The following is an 18,280-nucleotide window of genomic DNA, read 5'->3' as shown; positions in this document are numbered from 1 at the left end:
ACAGCACAATAAAAGGTAGATTCATAGGTGTCTTTCTCAGAAGCTTCATAGCACAAAGGTTATCTAGCTTCCAGAGCTCGAGGTCGAGAGTAAAATTATGGGTGCTGGAGTTCTCCGTGAGGAGTTTTATTGTTCTCCCTGACTGCACAGTTTTCTCACCTTGACTTAAGAGATAGTTTCAATCAATTTGGCACCAGCTTAATGTTTTTTTTTCATAATCCCCTCACTTCAGGAATAAATTGACGTCGTATGAGTGTTTTAGAAAATTTGAAACCTCCCTCCTAAGTCTGTACTTTATTTCCAGTCTGTTGTATTCGGCACAATCATTTTCATTGTGCACAACTGCCAACTCCCTGGCTGTGATAGCTGAAAGTCTGATATGCTATTGATATTTTCCTCAAGTATTGAGAAGATCTGGCCCTTAAGAGAGAGCTAGCTAACACTTTGTACACATTTCATGATAGAATTCCTCCCTGCTTGAGTCTGGAATTAAAAACACATCCTAATATTATGGGAAACCCTTTTACGGTTCCTCATTCACAGATATTGTTTTACTCATATCCCCAAAATTGAGGACAATTTTAGAGTCTACCTTCAGCAAACAGGTATATGTTCTTCTTCATCGTGTTAGGCATTGAAGTTTCAAAAATGATTTATCAAAAGTGAGCGGGGATATTTATTTTCTGTATGATGTATATTATGCTGAATTAACTCTAATTATCACAGGAATCATTTTTATTTCTTACTGAATCTGTTCCAACCTCTCAGTGTCCAAGCTCAAATCAAAATCTATCATTAGCATGTTCCCAAAACATCTAGAACTTGACAGACCTGAGGCAGTATGGATGTCCTGTCCAGCTCTATGCAGTTTGCCCTTACTCAGTCGAAGCCTGAATTTGCTGCAATGGGATGTGTTGCAGCAGCAATCTTGCGCTACAGTAACCTTTTCTTCATTATTCCATTAAGTGAATCAGGTGCAAATCCTTCATTATAAGTAACTGGAGTGCCAGTGGATTGGCTTTGCACCATTGCCGTTAAGGTGGTTTTCTTACTAATAATCTCAGCTTGGATTAGAGTATAAATTAAAGCTGGGGTAGGCAGATTAGGAGAAGCTATTAAAAGTAGGATTTGGATGCCTAACCAAAACAATGCAACAGCAAATGTAAACCCCTGTCGTGTACTGCCTGAATACAGGTGAGGGATATAGTCCATGAGAGAGGATGTGCAGAGGAGTGCTGCTGATTGTTGTCAGACGTAATGCAAGAAGCACATCACTGCACAACTGTGCAGCGCTGGAACTGCTGGGGCTACCACAGTTAGTTTCAACACTGCTGTCGAGGGCTCTCTCCTAACACAGAGTTTATCTATATTTATTGCCTTCAATAATCTAATGCATCCTCTCATTTTAGTATTAATGACCATTTTATTTAGTCAAAACATAAATCAAAAACTGATACATGCAGTTTTGAGTCTTTGTCATGTCTGTTACATATTCTACATGTGTAGACCTTTGACTCTCCACTGATCAGTGTTTTTTTTTTTTTGCAGAGAGTCATGTGAGGTATGATGGGCGGACCACCTTTTCTCTTCATCAGTTGTGCGGCAGCAGGGCTGAGCACAGCCCAGGCAGCACGTCGGGGCAAGCTGCGTGGCTGATCTAACCCGTCAACATGCAGGCTTACATGACAAGCATGGTGGGGTTCTGTGACAAACAGACTAGCGGGCCATTTTTGGTGCGTGAAAAACTCTTCCTGTATGCTCACCGGGCATGCAATTGGACAGGTACTGTAGGCAGGTAGACTGACAGGTAGATCATTTCATGCTGGTTGAATGAAATGATTGAACAGGCTTGTTACAGGCCTGAGACAACCACTTACTGGGTTTGAAGTTTGTTGATTATTGTTGGGATTTAAAGAGTTTTATAAATAACAGGAAAATGCTTCTCAGATATGTTGCCTACCCTAGCTTTAACAGTGCTGGATCCTCAGTGCTTTAGACCTTTACTGTAAGGTCTATGGTAGACTCTTTTGTTTAAAAAAATAGACATACCTATTCTGTTTTTAAAACCGGACCCATAGAAACAGTTTTTTAAAATCAATATTTCAATAAAGCATATACCGTTTCTTTTTTCCATCTTCCCCGACTAATAGAATAGTGCTGGATATAAATATCTTTACACTCTTTTGTAGCACATTTCTTCAAACTATTTCAAAACATATTCAAATACATTGTCACATTTTTATCTTTCACATTTCTTAAAAAAACAAAGAAAAATATGTAGTTGAAGTTGATACAGGGTTAATATAGCACTCATATAGTCCATAAGTTGTGGTTGTATCTTCCTGCTATCCATGTTGTGGCACATAGTGGCATTATTGGCACATTGTTCAGAAATACAGTTCATCTTCCACTCACAGTAGCTCCGTGGATTCCTCTTTCAAATGTCAAGTGTTTGTTTCTTGAGACCTACTTGAAGTCCACAGTCTTGTCCCCCTCATCCTGTAAATATAGCTATATATAATCTATAACTAAATGACTGTACGTTCCTGGAAATATGGAGTGGCAGCGATGTGGCTGCTCAGCTTGTCATCTCTAAAAAAATAAATATCTTAACCAGTGTCCAAAGAGTGATCAAACTATTTTACAAAAGACGTTGTTTTGTGTGTTTCTTGTTTCCAACCGGATCCTGTGGAGACATGGAGAAAAAAGCTGAATTACTACACAGATTATCTAAAACCTGACTACTCTCACTTATGTTAAGGAAATTAGTATCCAGCTCCTGCTTGAGAAAAAAACGTAGCCCAGGGCCTCTCTTGAACTAAAAGAAAAGGCTTTGCTGCACTAAATTCTGTGTTAAGTCCTGCTGTTACACACAATTACGCCTCGGAAATACATTAAATTTGCAGCATAATGATAAGGGATCTTATGTCTGGTAGAACTGCAGCATTGGGAGCAAGCAGCAGAAAGCTGAGATGACTGAAACTAATGTGTGTCCAGATAACAGCAAGGCTCTGTCCTCTCACTGCACTACCTGCAGGAAATGTATTCCTTCTCAAATCTGGGTCAGTGGCAGACGTTACACCTCCTTCAGTGTCCAGCACCAACACCGTGGGACCAGAGCGTTTGTTTAACTTTCACACTGTGAATTTCAGATGCAGGCCATCCGGGTTTGTTTTTGTCATGCAATAAAAATGTATTAGAAGTCAAGTGTAAAGACAGAAATATTATTGAAAGTGTTTTATATATATATATTAAAAGGAAGATAATAATTATAAAGATTATTGCTTAAAATTGGTGGTAGATCTACTCTCTTGTCCAAACCAAAAATGTCCAATCATTTGCTGAACTGGACTTGAAGTCCTTTATCATCCTTTGTAAAAGACACAAAGGAGCAAAATTGTGTCAGATATAACAAACATATGCCAGGTTCCCTTCTATTCCCAAAGTGGGGCAAGTGGCCAAGGCTCATGCAGTGATTTGTATGACAACAAAGTAGCACAGTACCCACCAGAATGTGACAAGAGGAAGTCTCCTCCACCCACAGGAAGTCAACAAGGCCTTTGGCTCGTCAACATGAGATCTCAAACCACTTCTCTGACACAAAGGCCACAGGAATCAGTTGTCTTTCAGTGGGGGAAGGCCTGTAGAATAAAGAACAAGAGGAACCAAGTTAAAGTGGGCTAATCACACTTTGATCTGTTTGATGGTTATTTGTGTAATCAGTGATAGTTGTGAATTTTATTATTAACAAAAACGATCGAAAGCTCATTCTCCTTGTTCCCTTTCACTGTCACTTATTGATCATTCAGTTCCCAAATTTCTTTCTTTCATAGGAGGCATCCTCTTTCTTCACAGGTAGCTCAGAATGCTTTTAAGTGGAAATATGTGTGTACATCAGTGTGTGTTTTATGAGCAAGAAGAGAAGAAAACAAGCAAATAAACAAAACACAGACTTAATGTTGTCACTGTCAATGCTTTCTGATATGCTGTTTGATCTTTTTATATCAAGCAAAATGATGAAAGTCCAGTACTTCTATCATCCAGACATACACCCAGGCTACTGATGATTGATGGTGTAGTGAAAGTTGCAAGTTTTATATCCTCTCTAAGCTTGAGCAGTGGGGATTACCAGCAGAGGGGGGGAGGGGGGCAGACACGGGAGAATGGAAAATAAATTTAGCCAGCTCCCAGTGAGAGTGGGAAGACCTGGACCGATGGAGGCCATTCAACGACAGAGACTACAGCACCAAGAGAATTTACAGGGTTCTACCAGGAATCCTGACTCCTGGAACCGTCAGCCTTCAACTGCCTCAACACCATAAAAACCTGGATGACAACTAAACTCCTCAAACTCAACAGCAAAAAGACGGAGCTCATGGTTGTGGCCCCCAAGCCACTGCTCAGGAAGGTTGGAGATCTCCTCCTCCATGTGGATGGCTGTTCCATATCCCCATCTCCTGAAGTCCACAACTTGGCTGTAATTCTTGACTCCACCCTCTCCTTCCGGTCACACATCAAATCTGTCACCAAGTCTGCCTTCTACCACCTGAAGAACATCTCCCGTCTGCGTCCATCTTTTTCAGATTCAGCTGCCGAGACCCTCGACCATGCATTCATAACCTTCCGGCTGGATTACTGCAATGGAGTTCTGTTCGGGGTACCCAGCAATGCACTGGACAGGCTCCAATACGTGCAGAACTCACCCCCACTCTCATTCACCTCCACTGGCTCCCTGTAAAGTACCGCATCTCTTAGAAACTCCTCCTCCTCACTTACAAATCCCTGCATGCCCTCGCCCCCAAACACCTGACTGAACTCCTACACCAACACGTCTTACACCTACGGTCTTCAGACCTGGGTCTCTTCTCCATCCCCCGGACTAAGCTGTGGACTTTTGGAGACAGAGCCTTCAGTGTGGCAGCCCCTACTCTGTGGAACTCTCTTCCTCCCGACATCTGCAGAGCCCCAACCCTGGACAATTTTAAAGAAGCAGTCAAAACGCACCTTTTCCTCAAGGACTACCCCCCAGACCCCCTACCTGACCCTGTGAAGCCACCTTGGGTTTCTTGAAAGGCACTATATAAATCCCAGTTATTATTATTAACATTATTTTAGTGCCAAAATCCAAACCATACAAGAACTTCACCTTTGCTTACAAAAAAAAATCTACCAATATTTTATTTGAAAGACCACATGCCATTCATGCCATTGATATTGGTTCTTCCTGTATTTTGAAGTCACACTCTTTGATTGTTCAAATAATCCAAAAGAACAGTATATGTTGGAATAACTGGATTTTGAGCCAGATTCTTCCAAAAGCATTTACAAAATGAATAACCAAAAAGAGAAGAGTGAGTTGAACCAACCAGGCAACCTCCGGTCTAAAAATATGAGTCCAATGCGGAAGTGTTAAAAGCTGCAGTTCATATATGGAGTTTTTACGTGAGATATGGCCTTAAAACCTGGCTTATGACTCCATTTGCGAGTCCCGAAACTCCCCCCAAAGAGGTGCGCTATAACAACGGCGATGCCCACACGCATGCCGTAGCAGAGCGCACATTAGGGCTGCTGAAGGCTCATTGGATGTGTTTGGGCACAGCTGGTGGCAAGTTACTCTACTCCCCTGAGAAAGTGTTCAAGATAATTCTGGCGTGCTGTGTTCATTAAATGAAATGAATTACCATTAGGCGACAGTTGAATATAAACACTTTATCCCTCGTTTTGGGAACACATTCCTGATATGTAATATATGATACTGCAGGTCTTTTCTTCCTGCAGTGGTCAGACTCTATAATCAATAATATATATATATATGTGATTTTAAGATATGCTTATCTTTTACCTCTTTAATTTAGATTTTAATTTTAATTGCTAATAACTTATTAATAATTGTTCATTTATAGGCTCTTGTTTGCTTTATATATTCTTTTGCACTTTGTCTACTCTGTTACTGTAACACTTGAATTTCCCCATTGTGGAACAAGTAAAGGAATCTCTTATCTTATCTTATATGGAGATGTCTCCAATAATGGCAGTGGTTCTTTAATCCTGAGCTGTCAGATCAGGTGGTCCTTGTCCTCCAGTTTCCTTCTTATTTTCTGTTCTGCTAGTCTTTTTTTTTTTTTTTTGCGCCCACTTAAATATCAAACCATTTTTTCTTAACCTGAGCCACGGTGCGAACCTTAGGAGACACAGTAACAGCCTCTGTAAGAAACCCAGGCTTCATTTTTTCTGTCATGGTGACTCTTCGGAAAAGTGTTGGTTTTCTTGTCTCAACCTCCACAACAATCACCTCTATTTCTGCCGAGCTGAAATTCACTATCTTGATGCACCGAATAGATGTCTCAATTTAGAATGATTCTGATTCACAAATATAGGCAAGGTGGTGAGAACAAAATTGGCTTGTACGCACTTGTCATGAATCTGACGGTGATTTTGCGTAAGCACTTATTTTATGCGCAGAGTAAGAACATTTCTACGCATTTATTAGTGAATGAGGCCCATTGTGAGCAAAAGATTGCCTCCACCGACATTCGCACTGTTGGATCCAAGCCATGTGCACAGGCCACCTTGCTGGATGCTGTGGACGTCATGCCCGCGACTCTAACCAAAATACGCATTAAACTTACTGACAAAACGTTGAAGATGCCTCTGATAAGTACAGTCCACAGCAGACACTTATGGCGTTGGACAGTTCAATTACACTTGTGACAGAGCTTGCTTTGTTTTCCCCTCTACTCTGTTAATACAGTACAGAACGCTGCAGATACCTGCAGATATAATTCGTAGTTTGTCCGAAGCTCCCTCTGGATTAATGGCGAGGCTGGGTTCATGATCTATACTGAAGCCAGTCAGCAGGGGGTGCTGTAAATCTCTTTCCGTCACTCTGATCCACAATGACAATGTGCATTTCAATATACAGTCTATAGTTGAGCCTTTATTCCAAGCCTTTTAATGATGGTGAAATGTGACACAACATGACTTACGTTTGAGATGATATAGGACAGCAAATGATTAGATGACAGTCTTGTCTGTAACGTTTGTCAGAACCACCAAGTGAAATCTAACAGACTGAAGGACATACTTCCAGTGTACTGTCTCTTTTTATGATTTTTTTTAATTCATGTGCAAGTAGGAACATTTATCTTCTCATAAAGCCATCATAATGAGGAAGTAGTCTTTTAACCTACAAAGCCCTTAAAAATCAGGCACCCTCGTATCTTAAAGAGCTCATAGTGTCCTGTTACCCCTCTAGAACTCTACGCTCCCAACATGCAGGCTTGCTAGTTGTACCTAAAATCTCTAAAAGTAGTATGGGAGGTAGAACCTTCAGTTATCAGGCCCCTCTCCTTTGGAATCATCTACCAGTCAGGGTCCGGGAGGCAGACACCCTCTCCACTTTTAAGAGTAGACTTAAAACTTTCCTTTTTGATAAAGCTTATAGTTAAGCTGGATCAGGCTTGGACCAGCTTTTGTCATGCTGCTATAGGCCTAGACTGCCGGGGGAACTGGCACACTGACACTGGGATCCTAGCTCACCTTCTTCCCCCCAACCCCTTCATCACTTACTTTAACTCTGCCTGTCCCATTAAAGTTACTAACCATAGACCTTTCTGGAGTCCCTGAGCTCCATTGTCTCGTAGATTCCTCTGAGCTGCCGTAGACGTCCTCCTGCTGTGGACGATCTGGACTCCAGCTGATACGGACGTGCTGGACTCCAGCGGCAACAGCTTCTACGACTCGTCTCATCACTATCACCTCTCTCTCTTACTCCCCTCTATCTGTCTTTCCAGACCCAACTCAGTCGAGGCATGATGGCTGTCTAACATGAGTCTGGTTCTGCTCGAGGTTTCTGCCTGTTAAAGGAAGTTTTTCCTCACCACTGTAACTAGCTAAATACTGCGATGTGCAATGCTCATGATGGATTAAGGTGGGATCAGACTGAGTCTTACCCTGTCTTGGTGTTGGGTCTCTGTTCATAATTTGACATAGTGTGGTCTAGACCTCCTATGTTTGTAAAAGCGTCTTGAGATAACGTTTGTTGTGATTTGGCGCTATACAAATAAAGATTGATTGATTGATTGATAGACAGTGATTCCTTAACCTAATTTAAATTGATCTATCTGTGTCATTCCACTTTGGATTTCATAAGATTCAATCCATTAGACTCTAATTATATTAGTGATACAAACTGTTGTAGACAAGGGCATCATTATGAAAAAGGGTCTTTGGATCCTGAGTGTGCTGGCTGACTGGAGTCAGTCCCCCCTTTGTGAAGTGCAAACAGTCCTGGGCCAGCTTACCTGTTTCCGTTGTAAGAGGTTTTGTACACAGGTGTCTGCTGGATCATCTCATCAGTGTAAATCGGCACGGCAGTCCGAACGCACTCATGTGAGCACTGTAGGCTTTCATTGTAGGCAGTGAATATGTCCACCTTGCTGGGAACCCGAGCTGGGGTGAAGTCCGTCAGGTTTTGGCAACTTTCTTCCTGCTGGTGGATCTTGCGCTGATGGCTATTGTGGCGGCCATTTCCTGACTGCGCACAGCTACAAAAACACGCACCAAAGAAAAGAAACAAACATAAAATCATACCTTGTACCTTTAGTTTTCTGTCGTAGATGTCTAAATGAGTAAAGGAATCTTTCCTACCAGTTTTTAAGGACGAGTGTTGTGATCAAGGCTGCGATAACCATAATGAGAGACACAGTGATTGTGATTATCTGGTGAACTGCCAAACCTGCAAAAAGACAAAAATAAAACAAGAGTATGTAATTACAAGTCACTTCAAAAAGCAATTGCTTCCACTCCTGTTGTTCACATCCTAGAGCCACACATTCCACTTGCCTTTTGTCTTCCGCACCCAAACCCATTGCACTCTACAGAGCATCCAGGGCAGCTCACTTGACTACCCTGAACAATTTTGCTCTTCAGTAAATATTGATGACACGCTCAGCCACTGCTTTTCATAATTGAAGCATGATATGAATTATTCCATCGCAGCACAGCCAGCTGTAATAGATAACCAAGTCCAATCTTTTCAAGTGCTCACATGTGATTCTTTTGGATGAAATCCCAATTAATGCATTTATGGTTTTGGTATTGTTTAATTTAACATCAAACATTTTGTATGTATACTGATCGAGCTTATAAAGTGGGGCAGCTGTGACTCAGTGGTATAGAGGGTCTCGATCAAAGGGTTGGCCGTTAGATCCCGACCCATACAGTCTACATGTCAAAGAATCCTTGGGCAACACACTGAACTAAGCTGCCCTCTTCGGCAAAGCTAAAGGAGTGTGAATGTGTTTAAGTGATGAGTACTGATGGGTAGTTGGACACCTAGAGCAGCAACCTGTAAGAATACGTGTGTGTGTGTGTGTGTGTGTGTGTGTGTGTAAGAGGGTGAACGTGAATGTAATGTCAAAGAACTTTGAGTGATCAGAGAACCCCTACATGAGAGCAGTTAATTTACCATTTCCAACATTCCTTAACCTCCCAATTGTATTCTTTTTTTCCCACCAAATTGATCTTTTAATAGCAGCCCCTGAACGGTAATACCTGGGGTGCTTTTTATAATATTTTCTCACCTGAGAGTACACCAGCACATTTTGCCCGAGGCTCAGATTACAACTTTAACTGACTGAGAACAAATTACTTGATACGGTAGATCAAAAACTATTTGATCAAAACAGATCCTGGTAGGTAGTCTGGACGCTTTGAAAATAAAGTCTGTTAATAAATGCAGGCTGGAGGAATGAGGATACTCTAGAGCACTAGCAGCTGCTGGTTAATGCTAATCTAGAGAACAGTGAAAGACTCCATTATTGTTCCAATACCCCCAGTCCTCTCCTTCTACTGAAATAAAAAAGACACATGATTTATACATAAACAGTAAAAAAGAGCAGAGACAATATTCTTATGAAATTATGCAAAACAGCACTGCTGACACAACCTACGTCCTGTCTTACTAGATCATTCACAAAAAAATGCCAAATTGAACACACTGATTTTCAGTTTTAGGGTGATAACTTCAGGTGTGTCATTCGTCACTTTGGTCAAGCAAAAGTGGATTTTTTGTTTTATTTCCATGACAGTTCTGAAGTGTGTTTTGTCAGGTCTAAATAAGAAAAGTGTAATCAGGCTACTTGAAAAGCCTTTTGAGCAAATAAACAGCTGAGATCACATCTGCATTAAAATTCTACTTTAATTTTGAGTGTGTTTTCTATTTGCACTTTCTGAGCCATTAGCATGTAACTGGACATTTATGGTCAAATATGAGTACCAGACTGGATTTTGGTCCACTCTCTTCTAGACTCTGATGCAAATTTGCACATTTTACATTTGCACATGCAATTGCATTGCTATTGCATAACAACTCAATCAGGCTATTCCTCATATATGCACAATATCTATGTTTAGATTTTTAGATTTAATATTGTTGTCTTCTTTTTTTAATTGTGTGTACGTATTGTGGCTTTATATGGGACCTGAGAAACAAAATTTCGTTCCATCTCATGCAACAGCTTGTGTTGGTATGACAATAAACAACCTTGAATCCTTGATTTGATCTCCATGACTGTTTATCTGTCTGCTTTGCAAGTATAATACAATGACTTCATCGAAGCTTCTCCCTGGAAGGAGCTGCTCCCTGCTCAGTCTAAATAAAAACGTTAGTAGTAGTTGAGTTGAGTTTTGGGCTAGAAATCAAAATGACATTAAATGGTTAAATTAACTTTGTGTTGATCGTGATCTGCAGCATGAGTCTGCTTCATGTTCTTTAACAGCATTCAAGCTTGATTACACTGTTAAAAAGGTCAGCAAGGAAATAAGAAGAACAAGAAGATAGTATGGTAGAGATTGAATCTATATTTTAAAACACCTAATAGTCAACTGTGTATGAAAGAAGTGAGAACAGATGAATTAAACTGTTGTTGTCTGTTGCCCAAAAGCTAAGAAAGCAAACAACCTCTGTATAATCATAAGTTTAACCAAAGCACTGCAAGCTTTATCTCCATAATTCCACATGATTTGTCATGACTTTCATGCATCCGGTTTAAAGCCTCATTTTACTAAACAAATCCATAAAAATATGAGTTTTTCTAAAATTAGAAACTCCACAGCCTTTGCTGATGCACTACGACATAACCAGCTTGCAGATATGAAAGTGCATCAAAGCTTCCCTTCCTGCTTCCTTTGTTCCGAATGAGTAAATTGCAAAAGCGTTTCTCTTGTTTAAACCACCCATTCTCAACCCTGGGGTCCCGACCCCAATGGGGGTCGCGAGATGATTTCTGGGGGTCGCCAAATAATTTTCGAAAAATATATCTAATATTATATTACAGAATTTCAGTCAGGGAGCTGTTCTAGTTGCTTTGTGCTTCATTACTTTTTCAAAATGCATTGTATCAACTAAATTTGTATGAATTGACCTGTGCGCGTGAGATCATGCTCCGTGACCCACGGCGGGAAAAAAGACAAAGAAAAACAAACCATTAACCTCGCGCTACATTTTGCAACAAGTTTGCTAGCTTTCTGATGCTGTAAAATGGAGCGATGCCTTAAGAGAAAAAGTGTTCCAGCTCGAGACTTGGGTCAGCAGCAGGGGTCTCAGAGTCAGTCACCAGACAGTCTGACAGCAGGACCACCCCCTGAGAAACGGAAGGCACTGGGGCCGACACCGGCTGACTCCAGAGCTTCGAGGCTCCGTAAATATCAGCCCGACTTTCTTAAATTTGGATTTTCGTACATGACTAAAAACAACGCAGAATACCCACAATGTGTCATTTGCTCTGAAGTGCTGGCAAACGAGAGCTTGAAACCAGTAAAACTTAAGAGACATTTGGAGACAAAACACAGCGGCTTCATTGACAAGCCAGTTGAGTTTTTTCGGCGCAGGGAGCAAGAACTAAGGAGCCAAAAAACGGTGGTCAGTGACTATGCTACAGTCCCAGCTAAGGCCCTGGCAGCTTCATATGAGGTGGCATATTTGGTGGCTCAATCGAAAAAGGCTCACACGATCGCGGAGAGTCTCATCCGCCCCGCAGCCGTAGCGATGACAAGAGCATTGCATGGAGAGAAAATATCTAACACTCTTTTAACCATTCCCCTTTCAAATGACACTGTGGCACGCCTGGGTCGCGGGCACCAGTGCATGTTAAATTGGGGGTCGCGACTCAAAAAGGTTGAGAACCGCTGGTTTAAACTACTAAGAGAAGTGTGCTGATCTCTCACTTTTGCCAGAGGATAGTAATTCAAAACAAAATGGTGCAGTACATGTCCAGAATGAGGATTAGTGAGCCGGTTCTACCGTGCTGTGTTTTTATTTTTTATGTGTGTTGTGTAAGTATGTGGGTAAGTGATGGAGCCTCAGAGCAGCTCAGACCAAATGACACAATGGGACAGGTGACCTGCTGCCAGAGGAAAAATAAAACAATAACTAAAGAGAAAAGCGGTCATAATGAAATTACCCACACACACGTAAAACACCTCACTCCTCTTTCAGCCAGCTGCCCAGCCGCTGATCCAAGGCAATTTGTCTTTGGAATGCTCAAAAGGAAGTGCTGCCCCGTCATTTTGGAAAAGCACATGGCCTCTCCTCTGCCTGCTGCTGCTTGGACAGCCTCCTCCTGGATAATAAACTTCCGTTGGCAGGCCCATGCAGAAGGCAGGCCAGGTCAACCTTGGATTAACGATATCTCGGGCTGTCGCAGGAAAGCTTTACCTTCGCAGTCCAATCAGAGTCCCTTCCACAGCAAACGCAGATTAACTTATCTGACAAGTACTTTGCATTTCTCTCATATCCTCTGTCTATCCTCCTGCTCATTTATCCTGCCAGTCTCTGGCTGGCTGTCAGGAATGTTAAGTTAAAATAGTTTACCATAAATTGACAAGGGTCAAACTTCAGACTTCCACTGACCTTTATTATTACCTGAGGTCTGAAATTGTTCCATATCATTAATGTCAGTTTGACACGGGAAACCTGAATATCAGGAGAGTTCAGATCAGAAGCTACTTTAACAAATGCTACTGATAATGTTTGAGTTTATAACAGATATAGAGCGGCATTATCTTATGTTATTTTGTGACACAACCTGCTCTGCTGTCACAGTCAGTGCTAACAGTTTCCAAAGAGAGTGCTTATTACTTAGCTGTGTTAAATACTTGATTTAGGGCTGGGCAATAATTCGCTAACGATGATTTTCGCAAAATAATTGTTCTCAATATAAATATGACATATGTTTGATAAAAATTTGACATAAATAAACCTTTAATTTAACCCCCCAACCACTGGAAAGGGGGGGCACTAATGAGCCTTAAACGCTAGTTGCCACCCAACATTAGACAGAGGAGGGAGACTTCATCGAACAGCCAATCATTGTGCAGGGTGAGAGGTAGGCGGGGCTTAAAGACGTTGGAGCTGAGACGAGCGACAGCAACGCTGAAGAAAACTCAAAACCTAGCAGCTCAAAGCAGGGTCGTTAGTCTGACACTGAGTCGACTCTGTGTTAATTATTAACTTAATACACTTCAAGAAGTTCATCAGAAAACTAAATCCAGATACAAACTAACAAACTGTCTGGTTTCTTCAACTTTCACTCAGGAGCAAAAATGTGCCTTTAAGTTTAAATGAAATCATGATTTGATATTTATCGTGATAATTATCCATATCCACTGATCTGAAATATATTAAATCGTGATAATATCAATTTCAATATCGCTCAGCACTAGCTTGATTATTATAGATCAAGACCTCATAACTCTGATGTTTCATTTCTAAACAGCATTATCCGGCACATCCTGATCCCACACATCAAATCAAATCAATCTGCAGAAAGGAGCCCTTTTCACCTCTGCCTGTTGACACTGTGGCAAACGCATTCGTTTCCATTACAATTCTGACTTGGGAAACAACACGAGGGCCATTTTGAATATTAATTTTCATTTACTTGGAAAACTTTAGATTTCTGATTAATGGCTGAACATTCACCAGTTCTAGGAAAGAAGAGGAGCGGAGGAAAACGGTGCAGCAACATCAAGGTGCATTAAAAGACACAAACGATATGCTGATGAATTTGGAAAAGACTTGACATGATGCAAATACAAAACAGAACACATTATAGGCTAAAGCACCGTTTAATGCAAGTGGACTCAAAAAATGACAGGGCAGCTCGTAAATAAGATGCATTAGCAATTAAATACAGGAACTAAGGTTGTCTAAAAGTACATCTAGTGTTACTTTTAATTTATTGTGTTATGGTTGTTGCTATATGATTGTTAACATGCATTGGACTGAGAGAGCTCTGACAATTACTATGAATATGATGTCATGTCTGTGGAGGTGGTCTTATTGCAGTAATGAAAACAGCTACTACAGGTTATTCGGATCATTCTGATTGTGTGTGTCTGATGTTCTTTTCATGTTTTTAAGCTGTGCTGTACCACAAAGTTCCTCTTTGAGGACATTAAAGTTTTATAAACTAAACCAGTTTTAGCTTCCTACTATTGCACATTGAGCTGTGGCAAAGCCCCATTCCAATGGATCCCCCTTAACCAAACAAATAGTTTGAGTAGCTTTGCTGAAAATGGACACTTTTGCTATATATTTTTTTCCCTTGGTCTTCTTCACATATAACATCAATGCTAAACATTTTCAACAACCTTCATTGCATATAGTTTGGTATAAATGTTTGACACGCGAGTGCTCTTTGTGCACTGATTCTCAATCGCCCATTCTAGTAGTAAATAGTGTTTCAAGTCAAAGATATTTGAATCCAAATACCCTACCAGTCAAAAGTTTGGAAACACATTCTCATTCAATGTTTTTTATATAGACATCTAAACTATGAAAGAACACATATGGAATTATATGGATATATATGGATCAGGCTTGGACCAGCTTTTGTCATGCTGCTATAGGCCTAGACTGCCGGGGGAACTGGCACACTGACACACTGGGATCCTAGCTCACCTTCTTCCCCCCAACCCCTTCATCACTTACTTTAACTCTGCCTGTCCCATTAAAGTTACTAACTGTAGACCTTTCTGGAGTCCCTGAGCTCCCTTGTCTCGTAGATTCCTCTGAGCTGCCGTAGACGTCCTCCTGCTGCGGACGATCTGGACTCCAGCTGATACGGACGTGCTGGACTCCAGCGGCAACAGCTTCTACGACTCGTCTCATCACTATCACCTCTCTCTCTTACTCCCCTCTATCTGTCTTTCCAGACCCAACTCAGTCGAGGTATGATGGCTGTCTAACATGAGTCTGGTTCTGCCTGAGGTTTCTGCCTGTTAAAAGGAAGTTTGTCCTCACCACTGTAACTAGCTAAATACTGTGATGTGCAATGCTCATGATGGATTAAGGTGGGGTCAGACTGAGTCTTACCCTGTCTTGGTGTTGGGTCTCTGTTCATAATTTGACATAGTGTGGTCTAGACCTCTTGAGATAACGTTTGTTGTGATTTGGCGCTATACAAATAAAGATTGATTGATTGATTGATTGATTGATTGATTGATTGATTGATTGATTGATTGATTGATTGAATTACTGAATGAACAAAAAAGTGTTAAACAAAGCAGAATCTGTTTTATATTTTAGATTCTGTAAAGTAGCCCCGTTTTCCCTTCATGACAGCTTTGCTCACTCTTGGTATTCTCTCAGTCTGCTTCATGAAGTGGTCTCCTGGAATGGTTTCTAATGAACATGAGCCTTGTCAAGAGTTCATTTGTAGAATGACTTGCCTTCTTAATGTGTTTGAGACCATCAGTTGTGTTATTCAGAGGTAGGGTTAGTACACAATGGATAGCCCTGTTTGACTACTGTTGTAATCCAGATTAAGGCAAAACCAGATTATTTCATAGTTTTGATGTCTTCAGTATTAATCTACAATGTTGAAAATAATTAAAATAAATTAAAAAAAATGTAATGAGAAGGTGTGTCCAAACTTTTGACTGGTAGTGTATGTAACTACTTAAATTTGAGAAGTCATGGTATGACTGTATATGAAAAAGCTGAGCTGCTTGAGTCACTGTAGCATGTATCACATTGCCTCAACATTATTGAGTGTGTCTTTAAGCCTTCTTAGAAATGAAGTAACGACATCCTTCAGAATAAATAAGAAACAAGCACCCTGATAGATTCTTGCTGAAGGGGCCACAGCACACTCTGGTCTGACATGCCAGCAGTGTGAGTGGAAATTAATAAAATACATGTGGCTGATAAATGGGTTTGTTGGTTGAAAAATGTTATCTGGAAATAAAATAAATATCTGGAAATACAATGAAATGAAGTGATACTTGTGTATGTGTTTTTTCCAATGCACACTTTTACTTTAATCCATCAAATTGGCTACAATAAGCCTGAGAACAGTTGTGTTTGTACACAGTGGATTTGCTCAGCAGGAATAAAGTAGGCTAGTCTTGTCCTTCTATTGTTCTGGAAAGTTTGCACAATTTTTACACAATCATTTTCAATTTCTTTTAACTATTATTCTTACCTAAAGCCAGGGTTGGTAGTCACGGAAAACTAGCATGAATTTGAATGTAGCATTTCTTCATGACTCTGTCAAAAAAACATGAAATGTACGCTTTGCAGGAGGCGGGCAGAACAACAAGACAGGATTTGATTGGTTTCATCATTTGGCTCCTGATGGCAGGGTTTGGTTGGTGTTTTCCCAGGTTTACTCCGGCTGTAGATAGCAGCTTTTTTTTACCTCTTTTTTAAGAACACATTATGTGTTGATTGCCATCAGGACAGAAAGATCATTTTAACCAGTATAACAAAAAGTGTGTCTAAATCTGACTACCAACCCCAGCTTTAAAGGAAAATACTTCTGCCTATTTAAAGCATCTCTACACAAGCTTAAGTAGAGTGTCTGTTTCTTTCTGCAGAGTTGATAACCATTACTTTGCAGTTTCTTAATACGCTGTTATACTGTATGACCTCACTATGGACAAAGGTGAATTAAGAGTTACTTTCAGCTGTCATTTGGAGCCAAATATATACACACTTCTCCAGTGCAGCTCCTAAATGAAACAAATGAACCCAAGAAGGTAAGTTATTGCAACACAAACACCAAAATTAGGGCCATTATATCCTCATTTTCCAGACAGTACATTCAAGGGTGCAGGCATAATAGACCATTTAATGACATGGGTGACAAATCTGAGTGCAGAGGCTAGATCTATTTTCATCCAGAGCTGCCAGTTAGAGGCAGGAAAATTTGGCCTGGCCATCTTAAACTCATTGTGTCCTGACAGTCATTTTGAAAAATTACCTCTGGCAGTCACCTTGCTTTATAGATACCCAGATTTTGTTTTGTTTGGTCAAATCTCTGCTGCTGTGGCTGAGAGGGAAATGGATGGAGAGAGACAGAGACAGAAAATAAGGATACAGATAGGAGGGGACAGCAAGCTTCTGACCTCGTTGGCTGCAGGATTTGAGCCCCCATCACTGCTCCCAGCAAGAAATAAATGAGATTTGGGCCTTCATGGCTGTAGCAGTTTGATGAACATGTCAAAGAAAAACATGGGGGGTAAATTACATTTCTCCTTGCTGCCTACTATTTATAAAGATCTCCAGCGTAGACACAAAATAATAGTTTGGGAAAGCAGGTAATGTCTGAACTGTAGCACCTTTAAAACTCATCAAAATGTTTGTCTGTCTTTGTGGTATTTTTAGACTGATATATTACAGATACATGTTCTTTATCTTTAATCATACAATGTTTGCACCCTGCTTTCATTTCTGCCTGTCTCTTTCTGTCTCCCTCTTCAGACATCACGGCAGATCCTTAGTCCTGGTCTGCTCAAGGTTTCTGTCTGATAAAGGAAGTGTTTCCTTCTTGTTATCCCTCTTTGTTGGGTTTCTGTACATTAGAGAATATTTAACACCTACAGTGAACTATAGAAAAACTTCTGCTGTGATTTGGCATGATGTGAAATGAGATTTACTGATGGCACCTTTCACAGGAGACTCTGCCACCAGTTTATTTATTTGTTTGAAGATGGGATGAAGTGCTCAAAAGACTAGAATGAAGCTACATAAGTGAGGCTCAATTTACCATCTTTCATAGCAGCCATTTTATCTTGCCGTTGAACAACTAGAAAGCACAGGTTTAAATGACTACATGATGGCATAATGATGGCTTTGTTCCACTTAAGTGATCAAGTACGACATTGCATTGTGATTGCGACCAAGTGTAAGCAATACCAGAAATGAAGTGGAGGAATAAGACTTGTGCTTTTCATACTGTGACATGTCAAAATGTCTTCTGTAAAAACAAAA

The 18,280-nt window shown here is 40.6% G+C and overlaps 1 protein-coding gene across 1 annotated transcript in view; it reads right to left on the bottom strand.

The window, feature by feature from the left end:
* Positions 1 to 2,146: 2,146 nt before the first annotated feature.
* Positions 2,147 to 18,280, bottom strand: part of ajap1 (adherens junctions associated protein 1) — a 40,602-nt gene continuing 24,468 nt past the window's right edge. Inside the window, exons 3-6 of the mRNA XM_034696658.1 lie at positions 8,650 to 8,737; positions 8,304 to 8,546; positions 3,509 to 3,641; positions 2,147 to 2,686 (exon numbers count right to left, since the gene is read on the bottom strand). Coding sequence (XP_034552549.1) covers positions 3,569 to 3,641; positions 8,304 to 8,546; positions 8,650 to 8,737 — 404 coding nt within the window. The 3' untranslated portion in view covers positions 2,147 to 2,686; positions 3,509 to 3,568. The remainder of the gene's footprint in view (positions 2,687 to 3,508; positions 3,642 to 8,303; positions 8,547 to 8,649; positions 8,738 to 18,280) is intronic.

The sequence above is a fragment of the Notolabrus celidotus genome, chromosome 11 (assembly GCF_009762535.1).
Source record: "Notolabrus celidotus isolate fNotCel1 chromosome 11, fNotCel1.pri, whole genome shotgun sequence".
NCBI classification, from domain to species: domain Eukaryota; kingdom Metazoa; phylum Chordata; class Actinopteri; order Labriformes; family Labridae; genus Notolabrus; species Notolabrus celidotus.
Note: the sequence above shows the minus strand (reverse complement) of the source record. Positions and strands in the feature narration are given on the sequence as shown.